General features: G+C 35.6%; 2 protein-coding genes and 1 long non-coding RNA gene across 3 annotated transcripts; all 3 read right to left on the bottom strand.

Annotated features, from left to right (window-relative positions):
* Positions 1-3,106: 3,106 nt before the first annotated feature.
* Positions 3,107-4,249, bottom strand: LOC144430397 (placenta-specific gene 8 protein-like). Its single transcript, XM_078118327.1, has 3 exons — positions 3,946-4,249; positions 3,607-3,749; positions 3,107-3,405 (listed from the first exon to the last, which is right to left on the bottom strand). Exons 1-3 carry the CDS (start codon positions 4,163-4,165, stop codon positions 3,295-3,297), a joined length of 474 nt encoding a protein of 157 aa, XP_077974453.1. The 5' UTR covers positions 4,166-4,249; the 3' UTR covers positions 3,107-3,294.
* A 3,642-nt stretch (positions 4,250-7,891) lies between these two features.
* Positions 7,892-8,952, bottom strand: LOC120329259 (uncharacterized). Its single transcript, XR_005567723.2, has 3 exons — positions 8,813-8,952; positions 8,209-8,351; positions 7,892-8,082 (listed from the first exon to the last, which is right to left on the bottom strand). It is a non-coding gene; the product is annotated as an uncharacterized LOC120329259 (long non-coding RNA).
* A 10,816-nt stretch (positions 8,953-19,768) lies between these two features.
* Positions 19,769-20,326, bottom strand: LOC120329244 (cornifelin homolog). Its single transcript, XM_078118313.1, has 2 exons — positions 20,148-20,326; positions 19,769-20,034 (listed from the first exon to the last, which is right to left on the bottom strand). Exons 1-2 carry the CDS (start codon positions 20,247-20,249, stop codon positions 19,924-19,926), a joined length of 213 nt encoding a protein of 70 aa, XP_077974439.1. The 5' UTR covers positions 20,250-20,326; the 3' UTR covers positions 19,769-19,923.
* Between the last annotated feature and the right edge of the window lie 323 nt (positions 20,327-20,649).

Raw genomic sequence — 20,649 nt, 5'->3', positions numbered from 1 at the left:
ATTTGCAAAAAATATACGGACGAAAAGGGTATCAAGACACATATTTTTAATAACGAGGTTAAATTGGTGTGCATAACAATGTAAAAAATGCGCATGAGGAAAATCTTCTTTTATATAAACTTCAACACCATGTTTCGACCCACTCATGACTGCCGCGCCGTCATAAGTTTGAGCTATCAATTTTGACTTCGCGTTGTAAGGCTGTAACACTTCTTTCAGTACAGCCGATATCCCGCAAGCCGTGCGATCAACGATTGGTACAAAGCTGTGAAATCTCTCCGTAGGTTTACCATCTTTCACAAACCGAAAAATCACAGCCAGTTGGGAAACGCACGTGATGTCAGTTGTCTCGTCAGACTGAATCGAAAGGAACTGGCAATTCTCAATTTCCAGAGCCAAATGTTGTAAATAAATTTTATACATTGAGTCGAGCAAATCATTTTGGATATCCTTAGATGTCCCTTTCGAAACAGTTGCGGCATCAAGATGATCTCTCAATACTGTATCTAGGGATGCGGTGTATTCCACCATATCCAAAAATACCCCTCTATTAGAAGAGCCAGCCCGTTCATCGTGCCCACGGAGGGACAGCTCGTGACAACCAATGAACTTCAAAACATCTATCAATCGACCGAGAACATGGCGGTTTTTCTCGACGTTTTGGTTGTGCCGACGAATAGAAACCGCGCGTCCTTCATCCAACTGTGCTGCAATATTAACATTTCCGAATGTTCGGTATTTTACTGCATTGTCCAGTTGCTCCATAGAAGATTGATGATCCCTGGCACGGAAACATGTTTAAGATCTCTAAAACCAAATTTACACCAACGTGAGTTACGGGCGGTAGCAAAAAGTAGGCAATAAAAACAAAAAAGTGCATTTTTGTCCTCGCTGTAACACAACCATTCGTGTTTTTTTATACCAAGTTTCTGCGCAGAATGTACGCCGACGCTTTCCTCTGTCATGGGATTGTTCCAGTGAACAATTTTTTGGTTGATAAAGCCCAAGACGTTGTACCTCTAATTTTTGTTCCAGCGGCAGCTGCGAAAACGGAGTGCGAAGTAGTGCATCAACCTTATTCATTATGAGGTCTAAGGCTAAGAAATGCGAAGCCGGAAAGAAGTGAGGAGCTCAAAAGGAATGTGGAAAATCGAAAGCAAATGGACTAAAGGTCTCTAACTGATTCAAATAGCGAAACAAGCGACAAAAACGAAGGCGAGGAAACTATCAACTCTTCAAGCAACCAACGAACGAGAAGGAATGCGTGAATATGTCAACACGTTGTAGTAAGAAACGTCGGCATTGTGTCGTCATAATTTCGGGGCTAGCCCCGGTGATTTAGTAAAAGAAACAGAAAACAAACGAGACAATGGCGGCGAGTGGAAGATAAAAGAGAGAATACGATATACAATGAGCAACCGGGGCAAAATCGGCTTCGCCCCGTCGACGTTCGGCGAAGGCTTTGCGAGCGAAAAATGAACCATGTCGGGAGAATATGGCTAGTGTAGACAGTCTGTGCAACCGATATTGAGGTATTTTTCGAATATTTTTTATTATACCGAAAAAACAATCGGGGTATTGCCCCGGTTGGCCCTATTGACGCGCCGCCACTGGGTTATACGATATCTTAGTGCGCATATTTCAGGAGTACCAAAAACTCAATGTTTCAAACAAATACCGTATTTCCCGGGGAATAAGTCTGCCCAGTAAATAAGACGAGGCCCGTTTTTGAACCTGAAAAAATGGGATTTTTGCATTAACCTGCCAATAAGACGGGTATTAAAATCGCATCAATATCGGAATCTCAAATTACCATGCAGAGACATTTGAGCTTATAAAAAAAAAGTTTATTCATTATGATTTATTACCAATCCGTTATTTATTTAAATTCGTTTTGTCTTTTCATGGCATATGGCTACAAAGAAATATATTATGACAGAACAAATGTGTCAGCTTTGGAGAAGAGCGCTGCATGATTTTGCTACATTATTACACAATACAGTTCGTCTGTGCCACCGTTTTTCTCTATTTCTGATTGATTTATGAAGTTGTAAAGCTCATGTTGGCTAGAGTTACTTGCTAACTTACTGTTATGAATTGATTTCGAAAGAAATATAAGCGATTAGCGAAGGGAATACAAGAGAGCAGTGCAGAAAAAAGCGATAATGCAGCAGCAGAAGTCCCACTGATCCCACTAGAATAAGAAAAAGTAATCCAATATATTTGTCGGGCTGACATTTTCCCGATTAGTGAGTCTATCAGTGCATGTTTTAGAAGGTTTATTATTGCATATCTCTGCTTTGAATGTGGCAAAGCATTGTTTTTAATTTTGGTTGGCACGCGGAACAATTTTGTCTTTAAATTAAGCCTATTTTGGCAAGCGAACCGAAAAAGGTTGCCCACCCCTGCACTAGATAAATCACTGAGAGGTGATCACGGAACCACGACACGGACGGCGCGTAAATTCAAATTTTATTGACATAATCAGACAAAACTTCGACGTCTTTGACGCCGAATATTTTGCTACGCCGGATCAACGACAAGACAACTAACATCAATTTGTGATGAAATCATGGTTCACAGATTTAATAGCATTGGCACATGTATTTTAGAAATTTTGATCCACCCCAGACAAGATATTGACGTGGGTCGAATCTTCCGATCCGAGTTCCTCTAGGCAAGCATTCCGTCAGCCCCTTTTGTTATGCGGGGCGGAAACGGATTTTGTTATACGAAACTTGGAAATAAGATTGCAGAACTTAAAGAGTTTTTAATCACTGGAAAATATTTCTACATCATTTCTGGTTGAACGTGCCTATCAGCCCTTGTGCAAATAAACCCAGAACTGCTTCAAATGATTACCACTTTATAAAGAAAAAGAATATGCGTACTTCCTTCAGCGTATGTGTGCATCAAGGATTGTTAAGTGAAAATTGTTGAAATCCCAAGAAGTCTTAAAGTATAGACTATCTGAGTTATGACAAACTGAGCAACTTAGCCGCTGATTTTTACAGAAATTAGTATCTTGATTCTGAAACAACAAACTATAGATCACACACTGAATTTATTACCAAACACTTGAACAGCAGACTATATCGAGCACAACACAAAAATTTCAAACAAATTTAAAAATACCCAGAAATGTCAACTAATATATCTCATGAATTAGTCTACACTTTTATTTCATTATTCAATCATTGTTTCAGTAGTTTTTTGCTTCCCAATACGCAAAAAAAATTTCAATCATTGATTGATTGAAATCACAGCTGTAATGTGAAGATAATATGTATATTCTTAACACATGCAACCTTTTGGATAGCCACGACGATCGAGTTCTCGAGATATTTGACAAATATTGCAGCATCCGCACCAACATCCTATGCAGCAATCACTCGCCAGAGAACCCTGAAACATACCGATCGTAAAATTAAAAAGATGGTGAAGTGCTTTGGCATGATTTCATAAATCATTGCGATAGTTTTTGAAAATATTCCGAGTTAGGTGTATTAGAAATAACACAATTACAAAAAGTATGAAAAAAGAATAATCTACGTTTCAATACTGAAAGACGGCTGATTAGCCTTATATTTGTATTATCATAAATACCATGATGTTTTCTTTCCCTCGGATGTACGGACGTGCAGTACCGGCAAAATGAGGTGCGCAACAGTATCCATATAAACATGTTTCACCCATTCTGGTTGCCAAATTTGCCGTGAAACAAACTGTACAGCATGCTGTCAGCAGGCCTGTGTAAAAACAAATTGATTGGAATCACCTTTTGGTTGGAAAAATTGACAAATCAGAATAACATTAATGGGAAATAGTTCTGTGGTCAAGTTTTGAAACAAGAGTCAATTTTTCTTCATGGGCAGCTTCAAAATCGAAGGATGCAACAGTCAGAATATATATAATCTTGGATTGAACTCTGATATATGTTCTTACATGAACTGCAGTCTGTCATACATGCGCATAATCCTGACGACCAGAATGATCTGTCCATTTGCTGTGAAACAGGTGCTGTTATTATAGTCGTATGGCCATAGTGTGCCGGAGGACCGTACGGACTTGAACTGTGTTTATCTCCCATTGTTGTCGCCGAATGCCCGGGATCATATTGCGGCTGCTGATCGTATGGATTTGATTCGTATTTAACGTGTTCCATGATGTTTCTCTGCCAAGGCTAGACTGATTTCAACGACTATGCTTTTCAGTATTAATATGAGCAATTAGTAAATGCTTCGAGCACAATGTCGTTTCGAACAAAATTCTTAATAAAAATATTTTCCAACGTAACTTTATTATATTTATATTTCAAGAAAGCATCGAAGATATTCAAGGTCTTTGCATAAGTTAAATATTAACAATGTCGTTTGCCCGACAAATTAACAATTGGTTAAGTATGGATCCCAGCTATACCAAACCAGGCATGATATAATTTATGTGCAATTCGTAGCAGATAGATGATATACCTAACTGTTTGTTTTGTGAAATAGATTACTTGAAGTGCAAATAGGCGATTGGAAATTATCCGAAGCTCACTGTTTATAGCCTTGGCTTGGACCACCCCGATATAGCCTATAAATCAGGGCTACTTAAATGATGAACTCTGATTCAAACCTGACCTTTCGAGTATTAAATTTGGCACTTAAGTGCTTTTTGATTCGGAAAGTATCGTTTTTTATTCTACAGTAGTGATGTAATGCATTTTTTGCTAAACAACTGAATAAGAATTGTGACATCAATACATCATAGCTATATAGCTTCTCCGAACAAAATGTAAAATTTTAAAGCAATCAATTTTTTAGTAAAATAGGTGAACGATTTATTCACAACAACAACAATGCCAAAACGATCAACAAGTCGACTTCGTGTTGACCATAAACATTTACGAAAATCACGCGTACTTTAAATGAATTTGCGTAGTTGTGTACACGTCGATAATAGCACAAATAACCTCTTTATCTTCTCAAGGACGACAGGCAGCATTGGTATTTAAATATTTCATTGGTTAATTAGTTACATTGAAATATTCCTTCCCCTGTTTTTTATTTATCATGATTAAATAAATATTTAATATGTACATAAAAGTACGGTTCTATTGTTTTATGCATCCACGTACATTTGAATTCTGAACTCTTTCACCCACGGATCTTTGCACCAATTTTGTTATAACTCGCGGGCGTTTGCACCAATGTACATTTGCACCTACACACAATTGCACTCATGTATACATTGGCATCCATGGACATTTGTACCAATGTATATTTGAACCTGCGTACATTTGCATTCATGAATTTTAGGATATAAAACTGATGACTATAGCTGGGAATGGTTAATCGATTTTAGATAGTTAACGGTTACGATTTATTTTAGCCCTTAACTGACACATCTCAGGTACAAATCATCTTTGTAATGTACAATTTTTTCAAAAATGATTACGTCATCGCAAATTTATTTTCTGTGGCGATTAATTCAAAAGAATATTTCTAACTGTATTGGTGAGGACCCAATACATGTGAAAAATAATTTAAGTAGCAATATTGCTGATTATGAAAATTTGACAATGATAAATTCAGAATCAATTTTCGGTCAAATTATATTATTCACGATTTTATTGCAAAATCGTATATTCAATGTCATCCAACAAGTGCGCTGTGATGCTGTTTTTCTCTGTGATATCTCAAAGTAGAATTTGCACATCGAACACTGAAAATTTGTCACATAAATGACATTTCATAACGGAATCGGGTTGTACTGGAGTACTTCCACATGTCCGAAACACGCTGCATATCTTTTGCAGCAGAGCGAACAAGAATCTATCTTGATTCGTCAATAATTTCGAGCAATGCCGAAATGGGATTACGCGAAATTGCTTTGCAGCCATTGTGACGTAACAAGCTGGAATTATCAATTAATACATCAAACGTCACGCAGCGGTTAACCGGTTAATTTTACCCGGTTAACGGTTAAAGGGTTTTCCCTGAAATTCCCAGCCCTACTGATGACATAATATTGGTTATTCATGTTGCTTTTGCTAAATAAGTTAGTTGTACATAGCACATTGATATTTCTACCCGTTTTTTTTTTATCGAAAAAAGTACTGAATTGTTCTAAAATAGATAGATATATTGTATTGTGAACATAGAGTGTTTTAAATCCATTATATATTTCATCTTATCCTATTTTCAATTGAAGTCGAATTTTATATATGTGTTGCGGCTATATAGTCAACCAAGCTTCCCAAAACACCAACTAAAGTCATAAAACTAGGTCAGATAGGTGGGTCTGATTAAAAAAAAACGAAATGAAACATCGTGCGCCAAGAATAAGTGACCCATCGTGATCTCGAAAACCAGTTGCAAATAGTCACTCCATTGCCAACTAGCGGACTACAAACAACACAGTGATATCGATGTCTACTGGCAAATGCAATTGCAATGTTTGATCTAGTCTAGGACTAGGTAGTGGTTCAGTTTATCAACGCCTAAAACGACTTTACACACAGTCATAGAAAATGTAAACCCTTTTATTTCATCATTATTTTTAGTTCGGTATCTCTTGCGGGTTGTTCTTCGTATGTTGAGTGTTGCTAGAGATATTGAATATAGTCGTCCGTATCTTTACTTTCTTTTTCACCCTGAAAACTTAAGGTGTAATATATTTCTTATGTTAACTTCTGATGCACTAGTTTTTAGAACTGTATATTGAGATATTTTACAATAATATTGCACATTGGAAAAACCGCGATATATTCCACATAGATCATACTTTATAAGATGCAGAAAATCAATGGCAAATTTTTTTCATATTACATTAAATTTTTTTCGAGTTTCAAGAGCCTATTAAACAATTCTTTAATTTTGAATTCTTATTAAGTTAGTAACATATGGTGGATAAAGACAATAAACAGATTATTGTAAACATTACATATACATATGTAAGATTATTATTCAAGCATACTTATTATCTATAAATTTTGTAGCATATTAAACAATTAGGATATGTTTCAGATGTACAACATTACTTTACCATATACTTGAGCATAGCTCTCGGGTCTTATGTTACGGCTTTTTAGATATTTCATAATAAATTTGGCTCGGCGGTGTGGCGCATCGCGCTAAGCGTTAGGAATACGCTCGCCACCGCATCTCTGATTACCCTTCGTGTGATCGCAGGTTCGAATCCCATGCGGGAATGATCATGTGCGAGAGGATTGCTGGACTCCTCGCCGCCGTGGGGTGGTTCACGTAACCGCTGGTCGGTCACGGCTTCCTCCACCATCAAGTCCATGCTTCCGAAAACAAATAACTGGCTAACTAATCCCATATCTGACCTGGACTGGTAACCGGACGAGAGTCCGTGGTTCGCCATATGATTAAGCCGTCTTATCGGATTTTCTCTCCCTCGGGATAAACATGTAATTCTATCCTACCTGTCGTCGCTGTAGGCAGAGTCTTTGACGCTGAACATTTCGCAACGACGGATTAACCGCAAGATCACCAACAGCAATTTGTGATGAAACCATGATTCACAGTTTTATTGGTGGGCTACAGGTATTTTGAAAATTTTGATCCACCCCAGACAAAATACTGACTGACGTGGGTAGTCGAATCTCCCGTGTCGATAACTTTTGTGTTTTCCCAACTGCGACCCGCAAAGTCTTCTCAATTTTTTTTGCGGCCCTTCAATCTCGCAACCTTGGACCACCCAGGTATATACTATCTAAGTTATTACACCCTGAGTAGCTCGCCACTGATTCTTACAGTATCTTTATTCTGAAACCACTGACTATAGATCACACACTGAATTGATTACCAAACAAAGAATATATCGAGCACAACAAATATATTTCAAACAAATGTTAAAATCGTTAAAATGTGAAATAATACATATCATGAATTAATCTACAATTATTAATTGAATGATTGAATGGACAGCTGTCATGTAGAAATATTATGCATCTTCTTATTAACACATGCACCCTCTTGAATAGCCACGACGATCGAGTTCACGAGATATTTGACAAATGTTGCAGCATACGCACCAACATCCTATGCAGCAATCACCCGCCAGAGAACCCTGAAATTTGCCAATCGAAAAGTGTTATGAGACATAACTTAATTACAGAAATTATAGAAAAAGAATGATCAACTTTTCAATTTCGAAAGAGGCTAATTAGTTTTATAATTATGTTATTATTAATACCGTGATGTTTTCTTTTCCTCGGAAGTACGGACGTGCAGTACTGGCAAAATGAGGGGCGCAACAGTATCCATATAAACATGATTCACCCATTCGGGTTGCCAAGTTTGCCGTGAAACAAACAGGGCAAAATGGTGTCAGCAGGCCTGTGTAAAAGCAAATCACCTTACTCATGCAAAAGTGTATTACATTACTGCAAATCACCAAAGTTCTAACTTAAACTTCTAATTTAAAACTAAAAATTGGAACTCATAGTTGGAACATTCACGCCACTTTAAATAATAGTAGGCTACTATCTGAATTTTGTACGTTACATACGTCATTTTTTCATTTGGATTAATTTTTTTTGATTCAATCGAAATGCCATTATTGAACGAAATTTGAAATTTGACGGGAGCAAAATCCATACAGCTAAATTTAAGGAAAACAAACTGACAAATTTTTGATGATATACAGCATTTACAACAATATTGTTGGCAAAAAGTCATGTGTTCAGCTTCCAAAACAGAATTCAATTTTTCTGCATGTTTAGCTACAGCATCGAATGATTAAATAGGTAGGATATATATAATCTTGGATTGAATTGACCACTTATACATGTTCTTACATGAACTGCAGTCCGTCATACATGCGCATAATCCCGACGACCAAGAAGTCCTGTCCATTTGCTGAGAAACAGGTGCGCTGATTAAAGTCGTATGGCCATATTGTGCCGGGGGAACGTACGGACTTGAACAGTATATTTCTCCCGTTGTAGTTTGCGGAGATTCGTATTTAACCTGTTCCATTATGTTCAATTGTTAGTATCTGTCAGAAGAAAAATATTTAGAAACGATTTTATTTGTTCATAAAATGGGATTTTACACAGATTTATTGTATCTCTGTTGCTCCCATTACGCTATTTCGATAAACGCATTGTCCACCTTTCTCTGACAAGACTAGACTGATTTTACACATATGTGTTTGAGCATTAATGCAAGCAATTACTAAATTTTTCGACCCCAATGTACTTTCGAATAAAATTCTTAATAAACTGAAAAGGTTTCCCAACATATTTTTATTATATATATATTTAGAAAGACAACAAGATATTTAAGGCCTTTGCATACGTTAAATATTAACAATGTCCTTAGCCTGACATATTAACAATTGATTAAGTATGGAATTCTGCTATATCAAATCATTCATTAAATAATTTATGTTTGTTTAATTCGTAACAGATGAAATAAATACCTAAATTGTTTGTTTTGTATAATAGATTACTTGTGCAAATAGGCCGTTAGAAATTATTAAGCCGAAATGCCAAGAATGCATTATATATTTAACAGTTATATATTTAACATATATGATATTGGAGCCAAATACTTACCATGAAACACACAATACTAAATTGTGTGTAAGCATTCAGGTTAAAAAAAATTTGTTTTCGTTTTTGACTTTGAACAAAGTGCCTCTTTTAAACATGTAGTCTGTGCTAAATTGTCATCGCACTTTTGATTGCTCTTTGTCAGAATCAAGTTTTTTTTTTCTGTACTCACAAAAGCCTCTATATTTAGTTGTGCGTTGCATAACAAATATTACAGAAATAAACCTACAATTAACCAACCATAAGTGTCGGCATTATTGAACACGAAATGTAGGCTACACATGGATGATTTTGTTATTATGTTGTTGTTCATCTTGTTAGTATTCCTCTTCTTCTCGTTGTGAATAAAAAAACGCCTTCATCATCAAATACTGGGCCAATTTATTTGAAATTTTCAATGGTTAAAGATTGTACTTACATTTACTATTTTAATATTATTTTTGTGGGCTCTATGGGATTCGTTCATTGTGTGGTATGACGTCAGCAAATTTAAAATATTGCGCAGCTTATGGCGGTCCCGCGTTGAAGTGAGTTGCTGTCTGGCGGAGTCGTGAGGTACCAATTGTCTACTGTGACAGATTTAAAACCTGTACTGAGGCTGTACTACTTCGTTTTGGTTTTCGTGACCATATATTAGTGCATCGTTCCCTTGTTTAGTTACACGAGATTATTCGACGACGCTGCCTTTCGAAAAAGCAGAGAGGTTACGTCTCTTATAATATAGCACTGTTTCCGTGTAATTTATAAACCTGTCGATACAAACGAATCCAACATAACTTTGCTGCGTTACATAGGCGTAACGTAAGTCACACGTAAGACGTTGAACATTACAGAGCATTTTTTGGCGACAAAGAAAATACAGGGTCGTACATGTCACCGGTTACCCGTCTTTTTGGCTACCAAAAGGTCGTTTTTTCTATACAATATAATGTCCTGACTGAGTAAACAAATAAAAAACGTATATTCAATATTACCCAATAAACAAACAATGTTTCGAACAAATATTTTAAGAAAGGCAATCAAATTCACAGCAGGTTAATAAACAAATATTTTTGCGATGAATATAATGAATGATTAACATTATAATTTCCAGCGACAAACACTTTCGCTTTAAATCAGGGGTCACCAAACTTTTTTGACCGCGGGCCGGGTATGACTCAAACTGTGTTGAAACGGGCCGGATGAATATTTTTGTCAATGCAATACAATAAATTCACAAAAGTTGGGAAAGCCATTGAATTCATTCAACAATATATATTCTACATTTCTGAAGACTTGAATATTAAATTCTATCTATATCGCAGAATAAAGATCGAGAACATCCCAGGAAAACAAATATACAAGATTTCTATATCTAGACAACTATCCTGAGTTTAGCTGTTATTAAAACGTTGCTGTCATGAATTAGAAATGTTACAAAATACCGTTACGCCGTGTTGGAATACCGCTCATAAAAATGACTACGGATTGCCTACTGTATCTAGGAATTCCATGAAATTGACATAATTTAGATAAAATAAATAACTATTATCTGGTATTTGAATTTTTCCATTAGCGCATAAATTTTCCAACATTCGGAGCTTTTAAAAATTACGCTCCAGTTATACGTAGTGCAAATTAATGATATTGTCTATGGACACCAATAAAATTTATATAGACGTGTGTATTTCTTGCCTAACTTGATACTTACCAATTTTTATGAAGTTTGTACAATCAGAACATCGTTAATTATAACCCACAATTAACCACTGTCAAACTATCATGCACAACTCCAGCGTTTATTTGCGACGATCTTTCGGCGGTGTCAATGACCGTTGCCAGAATAAAATCCTGAACTAGTCTCAATATTCCATTGATGTGACGCACATCGAAAGATTGGTGATTGATAAGTGTTCTTTTTTCATATTTATTACAGTTCTTATCAAAAAAGTAATACAATCCTTATGGAAATAATTGGCCTGTCGGGCGGTACTAAAATTCCGATATCTCCGTTATTTCTTGACCGTTTTTATAAAACTTTTTACTTAAACTTTTTATAAAACTTTGCGTGCCGGTAGAGAATGTTAGCCTATTTTGTCACAGCTATTTCTAGAGTAATTTTTCATTACTATACTACTATTCATTACTACTATATAAAAACTACAACTCCTAAGGAGGCAAATGATGATTGACTTATTTGATTCATATTCCAATTTCCGAAACACAACCAAAAACTAACGAATAGCATTCAAAGCCGCAAAAACGAAGTATTGTTCACAACCACGACTGAAAATCTGTCAGGGTGACAAAAGTGTCTGAGAGGATGCGAAAAGGCCCATTAATACGTCACTTTTTTGCATCTTGCTGATTGGCCAATGTTACGAAATAAACAAGGAAGACGATGATGGGGAAAATCTCCATCGGTAAAAAATTTAGCCATTTTTGCGTGTTATTGCGGGCCGGATAAAATGACGCCGCGGGCCGGATCCGGCCCGCGGGCCGTAGTTTGGTGACCCCTGCTTTAAATCAAGAGAGCAATGCTCAAATATATGAACACGAAAGTCAAAACGAACTAGTAATAAATCTTTTACAATACCGGTAAAATAGAAGATGTGATCACGGAACCAAGGCACGTTAATGACGTAATCACACAAAACTTCGTGGTGAAAAACGAATCCCATACTGCCTACAGGAAGTTTTGAAATGATTAAGTAAAAGTAATAGCCTTCAAGCGCCAACAACAAGGTTTAACCACTACAAATTTCAAAGCAATTAATCTTGTAATTAAAGGGATAAACGATTGAAATTTTTTCACAACAACAACATAATACCAAAACTATCCACAGGTCAGAAATACTTCATATGAATTTGCGTACGTTAGTCATTTACGTTGGGTTAATTATTTACATTGAAATATTCCTTTTCCCCTTTTTAACATAAGTTCATAAAGCTATAATAGGAAAAAGTGACTTCAAGGCGGTAAACGTACACGTTTAATGTTGTATTTTCTATGGGAATTATCTATTATAATTCAAAAACAATGAATCTATGTACATAAAAGTAATGTTCCATTGTCTTCGCACCTTTGTACATCTGCACTCTGAACCTTTTCAGCCACGAACGTTTGCACCCATGGACATTGGCACACCCGGATATTTCCACCCACTGTCATTTTATTTATGTATTGCGGCTATTTAGTCTACCAAGCCACCCACTTTTCCTAAACACCAACTAAACCCATAAAACTAGGTCTGATAGAAGGTTACAATTAAAAAACTGAAATAAAACATTGTGCAACAAGAAAATGTGACGTCATTATGACGTCGAAAACCCGTTGCAAATATCCACTCTTGTCCCAACTAGCGGACTACAAACAACAAAATGATATAGAGGTCTAATAGCAAAGCAGCACGCAATTGCAATGTTTTATCTAGTCTTTGCAATGGTTCAGTTTATCAAAGCCTAAAACGCCATAATCGACTTTCCGCCTTATACATACAGTGATATAGAATGTTAAACATTTTATTCCTATTTCTCTTATTCACAGCTCAGTATAATATCTTTATTCCTGAGTGATTCTTAGTATATGGAATCAGGCTAGAGACCACGAATACAGTCGTCCGTAGCTTAACTTCTTTTCCTCACCCTGCTCTGAAACGTATGTTGCAATATGGTAGTATGGTAACTTATGATGTAATATCTTTTAGTGCTGTACATTCAAATATTTTACAATATAATAGCACATTAGAAAAACAGTGATACAATCCCCCCCATTGAGTTCCATGAATGAAACATGATTAATGATTTCACATTTTTCCATAGTCTAGCCACGTAAATCATACTTTACAAGCCACGGGAAATTAAACAGTTTTTCATTAAAAAAGTTCATGTTGAACTCTTAGGTTAGTAATACTATAGGTATTTTGAAAATTTCAAACCGGCAAAATAATGAAATGGGTAGTCGAATCCTCCGTGCCGAGTTCGAGTACGTAAGCTTTATGTCGGCCCCTTCTGTTATGTGAAGATACAAATGTTGCAATACGAAATTTGGGGGGAAAAGCATAGACTAAAAAGTTTTACAAAGCATTGAAAAATTTCAATTATACATCATTTCTGTGCCGGTCCGTGAAACTTTTTTGCCGGTCCGAAAGAAATTTCGTTTTTTTGTTGAACTTCTGCGTCTCAATTGCTTTACCGAACCCGAAGTTGCGTTGGCCTATTACGTTTTTTCTCCACCGCCGTCATATTGCTGTTTGATAAGTGCGGTATTAATTGCCTGGTGACATCTTGACGCCGAGTAATCACACTCTTCGCTTTTTTAGTTCCGATTCATCGCGAAAGCGCAAGATTCATAAACCTAAAGATCGTCGCATGCGTTTTTTTCTGTCCTGCATGCTTTTCCTGCTTAAAATGACCACCCAAATAGAAGGTTAAGAATATCTCACGTGGTCACAAGGCGAAGTTCTTTTCCATGTAATGCACAACAGGATTTTGACCCTGGTGCCAAAGTATCGACTTTGTTATTAATATAATTATGCTATTACTTTTCGTTCCACTCATTTCAATATTTTGCCGGTCCTCGAGTACAGTTCATTTAATTTTACCGGTCAGCCAGGGTAGAACGGTTGGGAACCACTGCATTAGATGAATAATCATCATTCATGGACAGTGGAATCAAGCATCTCTTAGTATAAGAACCATTGTCCTAGGGTAAATGATATAACTTATCTTCAACAGCATGGCATAATCTGAACATGTACACAAGCATGGCCTGCAGGCCTACTTCGACGCATTTGTTTGTGTGGTCGCAATTGATGAAATATTTCTTTCGGGATTTTGTAGTCTTAAGAAGACTAGAAGTATGACAATAAATTGGTAAATAAATGTGATGTCACAGTATATTGCTAATTCGTAGACTGCCACAGACCTGCCAGTCGCACGTTCACCCTTTAGCTTCAACGCCCACGTGAATGAAGAGAAGTTAGAAAACTTTATTCGATTTTATTCGTAAATTTCCACAACACATAGAAACGAATCCTAATCTTCTCCAGACGAAGCTAGTTTTTTTTTAGTTGACTTCGTGAGTTCGCGTCATAATAGTTCAGTAATTATAAAGCAATTGAATGAGCCGTACTTGTCAGGCCGTAGATTTAATTGTGGAAAATGAAATTTGATAATGACTGGGTAAAACATGTTATGTTCCCAAAAGTGAACTAATTTGATTCCTACGGAAGTCTTTGTTTGAATTTTGGAAAAATTAACCTTGTTTTTATAATTTTAACTGAAACTGGTTAAAATTGGATTGTTTATTCTATAGACGTATAGCCTATCTATTGCAACCCGAGTAACTTGTCGTTCATGCTTACAGAAATCAGCTCCACCACACACTTAGTTCATTACCAAATACAGTTTATATCGATCACAACACAAATGTTCCAAACAAATCCAAAAACCTTCAGAAATTTGAACTAATATATCTCCTGAAATAATCTACAAATTTGTTTCAGTAATCAAGCATTGTTTTTCGATAGTTTTTCTGCTTTCTAATGAGCAACAAAAATTTCAGTCATTGATTGATTGATTGAAATGACAGCTGTCGCGCATAAATAATATGTATCTTATTATACACACAAGCAGCTTTTTGGATAGCCACGTTGATCAAGTTCTCTAGATAGTTGACAAGTTCTGCAACATCTGCAAAAAATCTCTATGCAGCAATCTTCCGCCAGAGAACCCTGTTATGAACGAAGAATTAAGAAGATGGTGACAGCCAAAAATGTGCAGTGCTTTGGCATAAGTTGATAAACCGTTGAGGATAGTTTTGGGAATTATCGTGGGTTATCTGTATTACCATAACATAATTACAGAAAGTATGAAGAACATATATTCTACGTTTCAACTCTGAAAACTGCTAACTACCTTATAATTATATTATTATAAATACCTTGATGTTTTCTTCCTTTCCGGGGGACGTACGTGCAGAACCGCAAAAACAAAAAAGCAACAGCATGCTGATAACCATGATTCACCCATTCGTGTTGCCACGTTTGCCGTGAAACAAAGAGGGCAAAATGCTGTCAGCAGGCCTGTGTAAAAGCAAATTGCGTGGAATCATCTTACCCAGAAGGGAATCACACTACTGCTGCTTTCTACTAAGATAACACTGAAAATTTGACTTCAAAGTTGGAACTCATTGTTGGAACATTTATACTACTTTCAAATAATAGTGTCATTGCCTTTTTTACGATACGTTTTTTTCGTTCGAATTGGACTTACGATAAATTAATATACGTAATTGCTTAATTACCAAAAATGCCATGGTTGTACAAAGATGAAATCTGGAGTGAGAAAAATTACTAGGGATCTAAATTTTAAAATAAAAACCAACAAATCTTTGATAATACAGATTACAATGAAATAGTTCTGTGTTCAATTTCTAAAACAAGAGTCAATTTGTCCGCATGTCCAGCTTCAAAATCGAAGGATTCAATGATCAAGATATATACAGCCTTGGCTTAAATTGAACACTGATATATTTTCTTACATGACGTGCAGTTCTCCCTACAATCGAATAATCGCGTCGACCAATAAGATTTGTCCTTTTTCTGAGAAACAGGTTCCTTGATTATAGGCTTATGGCTATAATCTGCCTGATGAATGTAAGGAATTGAACTGGGTTTATCTCCCATTGTTGTTGTCATCTGCGAAAAACCATTTTGCGGCTGCTGTTCGATTGGCTTTGATTCGTATTTAACCTGTTCCATGATGTTTTATAGAGTTGATATCTGTTAGAAGTAAAATATTCAGAAACTGCTTTATTTGATCATAAAAATAGGATTTTACACATTTATTATGTCTTTGTTACTTCTATTACGATATATTTTTCTGCCAAGGCCAGTCTGATTTTATAACTATACCTTTCAGCATTAATATAAGCAATTAGTAAATTCTTTGAGCTCACTGTACTTTCGAACAAAACGCTTAATAAAAAGATTTCCCAGAGTATCTTTATTATATAATATTATTATTATAAAAGAAAGTATACAAGACCTTCAAGGTCATTGCATCCGTTAAATATTAACAATTTTGTTTGCCTGGCAAATTAACAATTGGCTAAGTATGGATCTCAGCTATACCAAACCAGGCATGATATAATTTATGTTTGTGTAATTCGTAGTAGATAAATGACATGCATAAACTGAAACAGATTACTTAAAATGCAAATAGGCGGTTAGAAATGAACCCGAAGTTAACTATATAATGTGGTAAACATTTTAGGGTTAGTATGAAAGTAAAGAAAAATTGCAACCAAGCCTTTAGTAAAATAGGTAAGCGATTTATTCACAACAACAACATATTACAACAATAGAGCTGTGCTCAAATATATGAACACGTCACAAACACATAAAAAACGAATGTCTTAAAGTCCACAGAAATTAAAAAAAAAAAGTAGGAGTGATAGCCTTCTGGCAACAAAATCAATTTTTAACCGCTGAAAATTTCAAAGTAATTGGTCCAGTATTCGAAGAGAAAGGCGATTTCATCATGACGAAAGAGAAGACTAACAAGAACAACAACATAATATTAAAACGATCGTTATGTACACTGACGTGTCCAAAAAAAGATTCAAAGGTCAATTTCTTGTCCAATGAATATTTGCGAAAACCAGGCGTACTTTATATCAATTTGCGTAGTTGTGTACACATCGATAATAGCACAAATAACGAGTTTATCTTCTCAAGGACTCCATGCTGCATTTGGAATCAAATATTGTATTGGTCCATTAGTTACTTTAAAATATTCGTCCCCTTTTTTCTAACATAAGTTTACTTAGCTATATAAGTGAGAACATGGCGTTAAATGTACACGTTTTTATTATGACAATAAATCATTTTGCAAAATGGAATATAATGTTGCATTTTCTACAGAAAAGGAATATTATTTATTATAATAAAAAAAGTGACTATATGTACATTAAAAACGGTTCCATTATATTTGCAACTACCAGTGGCGTATCTAGGGCGTGGCAGCCATGGCTCGTGCCATGGGCGCCGTTTGAGCAGAGGGGCAAAGACTGCAAAAAAGCATAATCATAAAAAGTTTCAATGAAATAATTTCAGATTGGGAATAATTGAAACTCGTGTTTTTACTTAAATAATAACGTACAAGTACATCAATTCAATAAGAGTCATCATAATTTGTCAAACAACTATCGTGGGGGCGCATTTTTAGACTTTGCCATGGGCGCCATTCTACGTAGATACGCCACTGGCAACTACGTATATTTGCACCCGAATACATTTGCACATATGTATATTTACACCCAGGGACATTTTCACCCTGGACATTTTCACCCAAGAATGTTTGAACCCACGGACATTTTCGCCCACGTACAATTGCACTCATGCACATTTGCATCCATGGACATTTGCATCCACGTACAATAGCACCCTTATACATTTCTACACATGGACATTTGCACCATGGATTTTTCAATCTGTACATTTGCATTCAAGGATGTTAGGACATGGAACTGATGACATAATATTAGGTTATTCATGTTGCTTTTGATATATTAGTTATTTGTGCCCAGTACATTAAACGTCGAAAGAAAAGCACTGAAATTTTATGGATAGATATATTGTAAACTTAGTGTTATAAAATAAATCTATGATATATTTCAGGGGTGGCCAACCTGCTTTCCATCGCGATCGACTAACATCTTCAAAAAAGCTCGCGATCGACTGACCGGTGACAAGGTCATACACAGAAGCGTAATGAATATGCAGATAACTGCACACGTACATACAAAAAATTCCATCGCTGCCAAAAAGGCCCGCTCTGTGGGCGCATTTTTAACGAAGTCCATGAAAAAAATTGTATTTTTCATGTTCCATTTAAGAAGCTTATTATGTACATGTACACGGAGTAAATTGTCATCATTCGTTCAAGATTTATTCGAATCATACAATTCAGATCTAAGGCCTACCTAAGTTCTAGTCGTACGTGTTGAAAATTCCTCATAAAACCTTGCCAAGTATCTATATTATCTAAACAGCGAAAAAAAAATACTCTCAAACCATAAATGTTACATGACTGCTTAAACTTCAGTATCTAATTTACGATTTTCTCCAAGTCCGATTTTTCGCTCTCTTGGAATAAAAAAAATTGGGCATTCTGATACCACTGCTACCTTTGCGAATACAATTTATACCACTGCCCTTGGAGTGAGATAATAACTTTCGCGTACTGCAGAACGAATTTTATTTATGTATTGTGGCTATAGTCTACCAATCTTCTCAACCTTTCTTAACATTAAATAAGGTCATAAAACTATGCCTGATAGATGAGTCAGATTAAAAAAGAAAAGGAGACCTATACAGATCCTGAAAATCTGTTGCAAATAATAACTCTTGTGCCAACTAGCGGACTACAAACAATTGACTACATGTGATGTCGGGGGTCACTGGCAAAAGCAGCATGCAATGTTTGATCTAGTCTCGTTAAGGGTTCAGTTTATCAAAGCCTAAAACTCTATATTCGGCTTCCCGCCTCATAGAAAACACAGTCATAGAAAATGTTAAACCATTTTATTTCTATATTTTTTTTTATCATCTATATTCTATACAGTAGTTCAGAATCACTTTGTTCCTGAGTGGTTATTCGTATATTACGATAGAGGTCATGAATACATATAGTCGTCCGTAGCTTTACTTTCTTTTATCACCCTGCTTTGCAAACTTAGGGTGTAAAATAGTTCTTATGATAACCTCGAATGTGATATGTATTAGTACTGTATATTGAAATATTTTAAAATATAATTGCACATTAGAAAAACATTGATATATATAATTCACTTCATTCAGTTCCAACATGAATTCAGGATTTCACATTTATGCATAGTTCAGCCACATAAATCTTACTTTGCCAACTACAGACAATCAATGGCAAAAAGGTATCATATTACATCAAAGTTTCAAAAGAGTATTTAACAAATCTCAAGTTCTTAATGTTGAATTCTTAATTAGTAACATAATGGTGGAGCATAAGGACAAAAAACAGATTATTGTAAACATTACATATATATAAAGATTATCTTTCAAGCATACATAAATTGAAAATCTTCACGACGAAGCCTTGTTAGCGTGGTTTTAAAGGTCGAGTGCAAAACATTCACTTCTAATGGTATCTTTACAATAATTATTCATAGAATATATCTATAAATTTCGAAGCATATATGAAACAATGAGGATATGTTTCATCTGTACAACATTACTTTATATAAACACGATAACATCAACTGCCTTGTTTTTAAATATACTCAACAGAAAATCGGTTTAAGACTTATTTCATGAGATCTTTGTCACATTTATTTAAAACAGGCATCCTTTTGGATAGGAACGTCTGTCAAGTTCTCGTGATATTTGGCACATATTGCAGGAATGGCACCAACATGACATACAGCAATCTTCCATTAACGAACCCTGAAAGTAAAATAAATGTGGTGACTGAATATAGCGGTTTTTATTCTGCTTATTTATTTGAGGCACAACTTCATAAAAATGAATCATACGTGGTAGACTGTTAGATTACCTACCTGAATGTTGTGTTTGGCACGAATATAAGGTCGAACAACGCTACTGAAGTGAAATCCACAACAACATCCATGAAGGGCAGATTCTCCAAGCCTTGTTGCCATATTTGCTCTGGAACACGGACCACAGAAATACTCAAGTAAGCCTAAAAGAAGAAATATACTTGTCAAAGAATGCTGAGTATCGGGGTACGGTTTGGTATAAAACTTTTCTTCGATCAAAAATCAGCTATATCGAGTTCAGGCATTTTCTATTTATAGATAGAAAATCTAAAAAAATATTTGATAAAAGAATATTTTCCAAATGATGCACAAGGATTAATATATTTCTGACTCATTTCCGCTATCACATTGTTTAGATCAGGGGTCGGCAAACTACGGCTCGCGGAGCAATATAATACGCCGTGACGCTTCACTGAATAGATTAGCAAAACAGTTGTATTGACGATTATATTCTTTACGTGACAGAATTTGTTTTGAGACACTAAATTATATTATAACCTAA

This window comes from Styela clava, chromosome 12, assembly GCF_964204865.1.
Source record: "Styela clava chromosome 12, kaStyClav1.hap1.2, whole genome shotgun sequence".
Taxonomy (NCBI): Eukaryota; Metazoa; Chordata; class Ascidiacea; order Stolidobranchia; family Styelidae; genus Styela; species Styela clava.
Note: the sequence above shows the minus strand (reverse complement) of the source record. Positions and strands in the feature narration are given on the sequence as shown.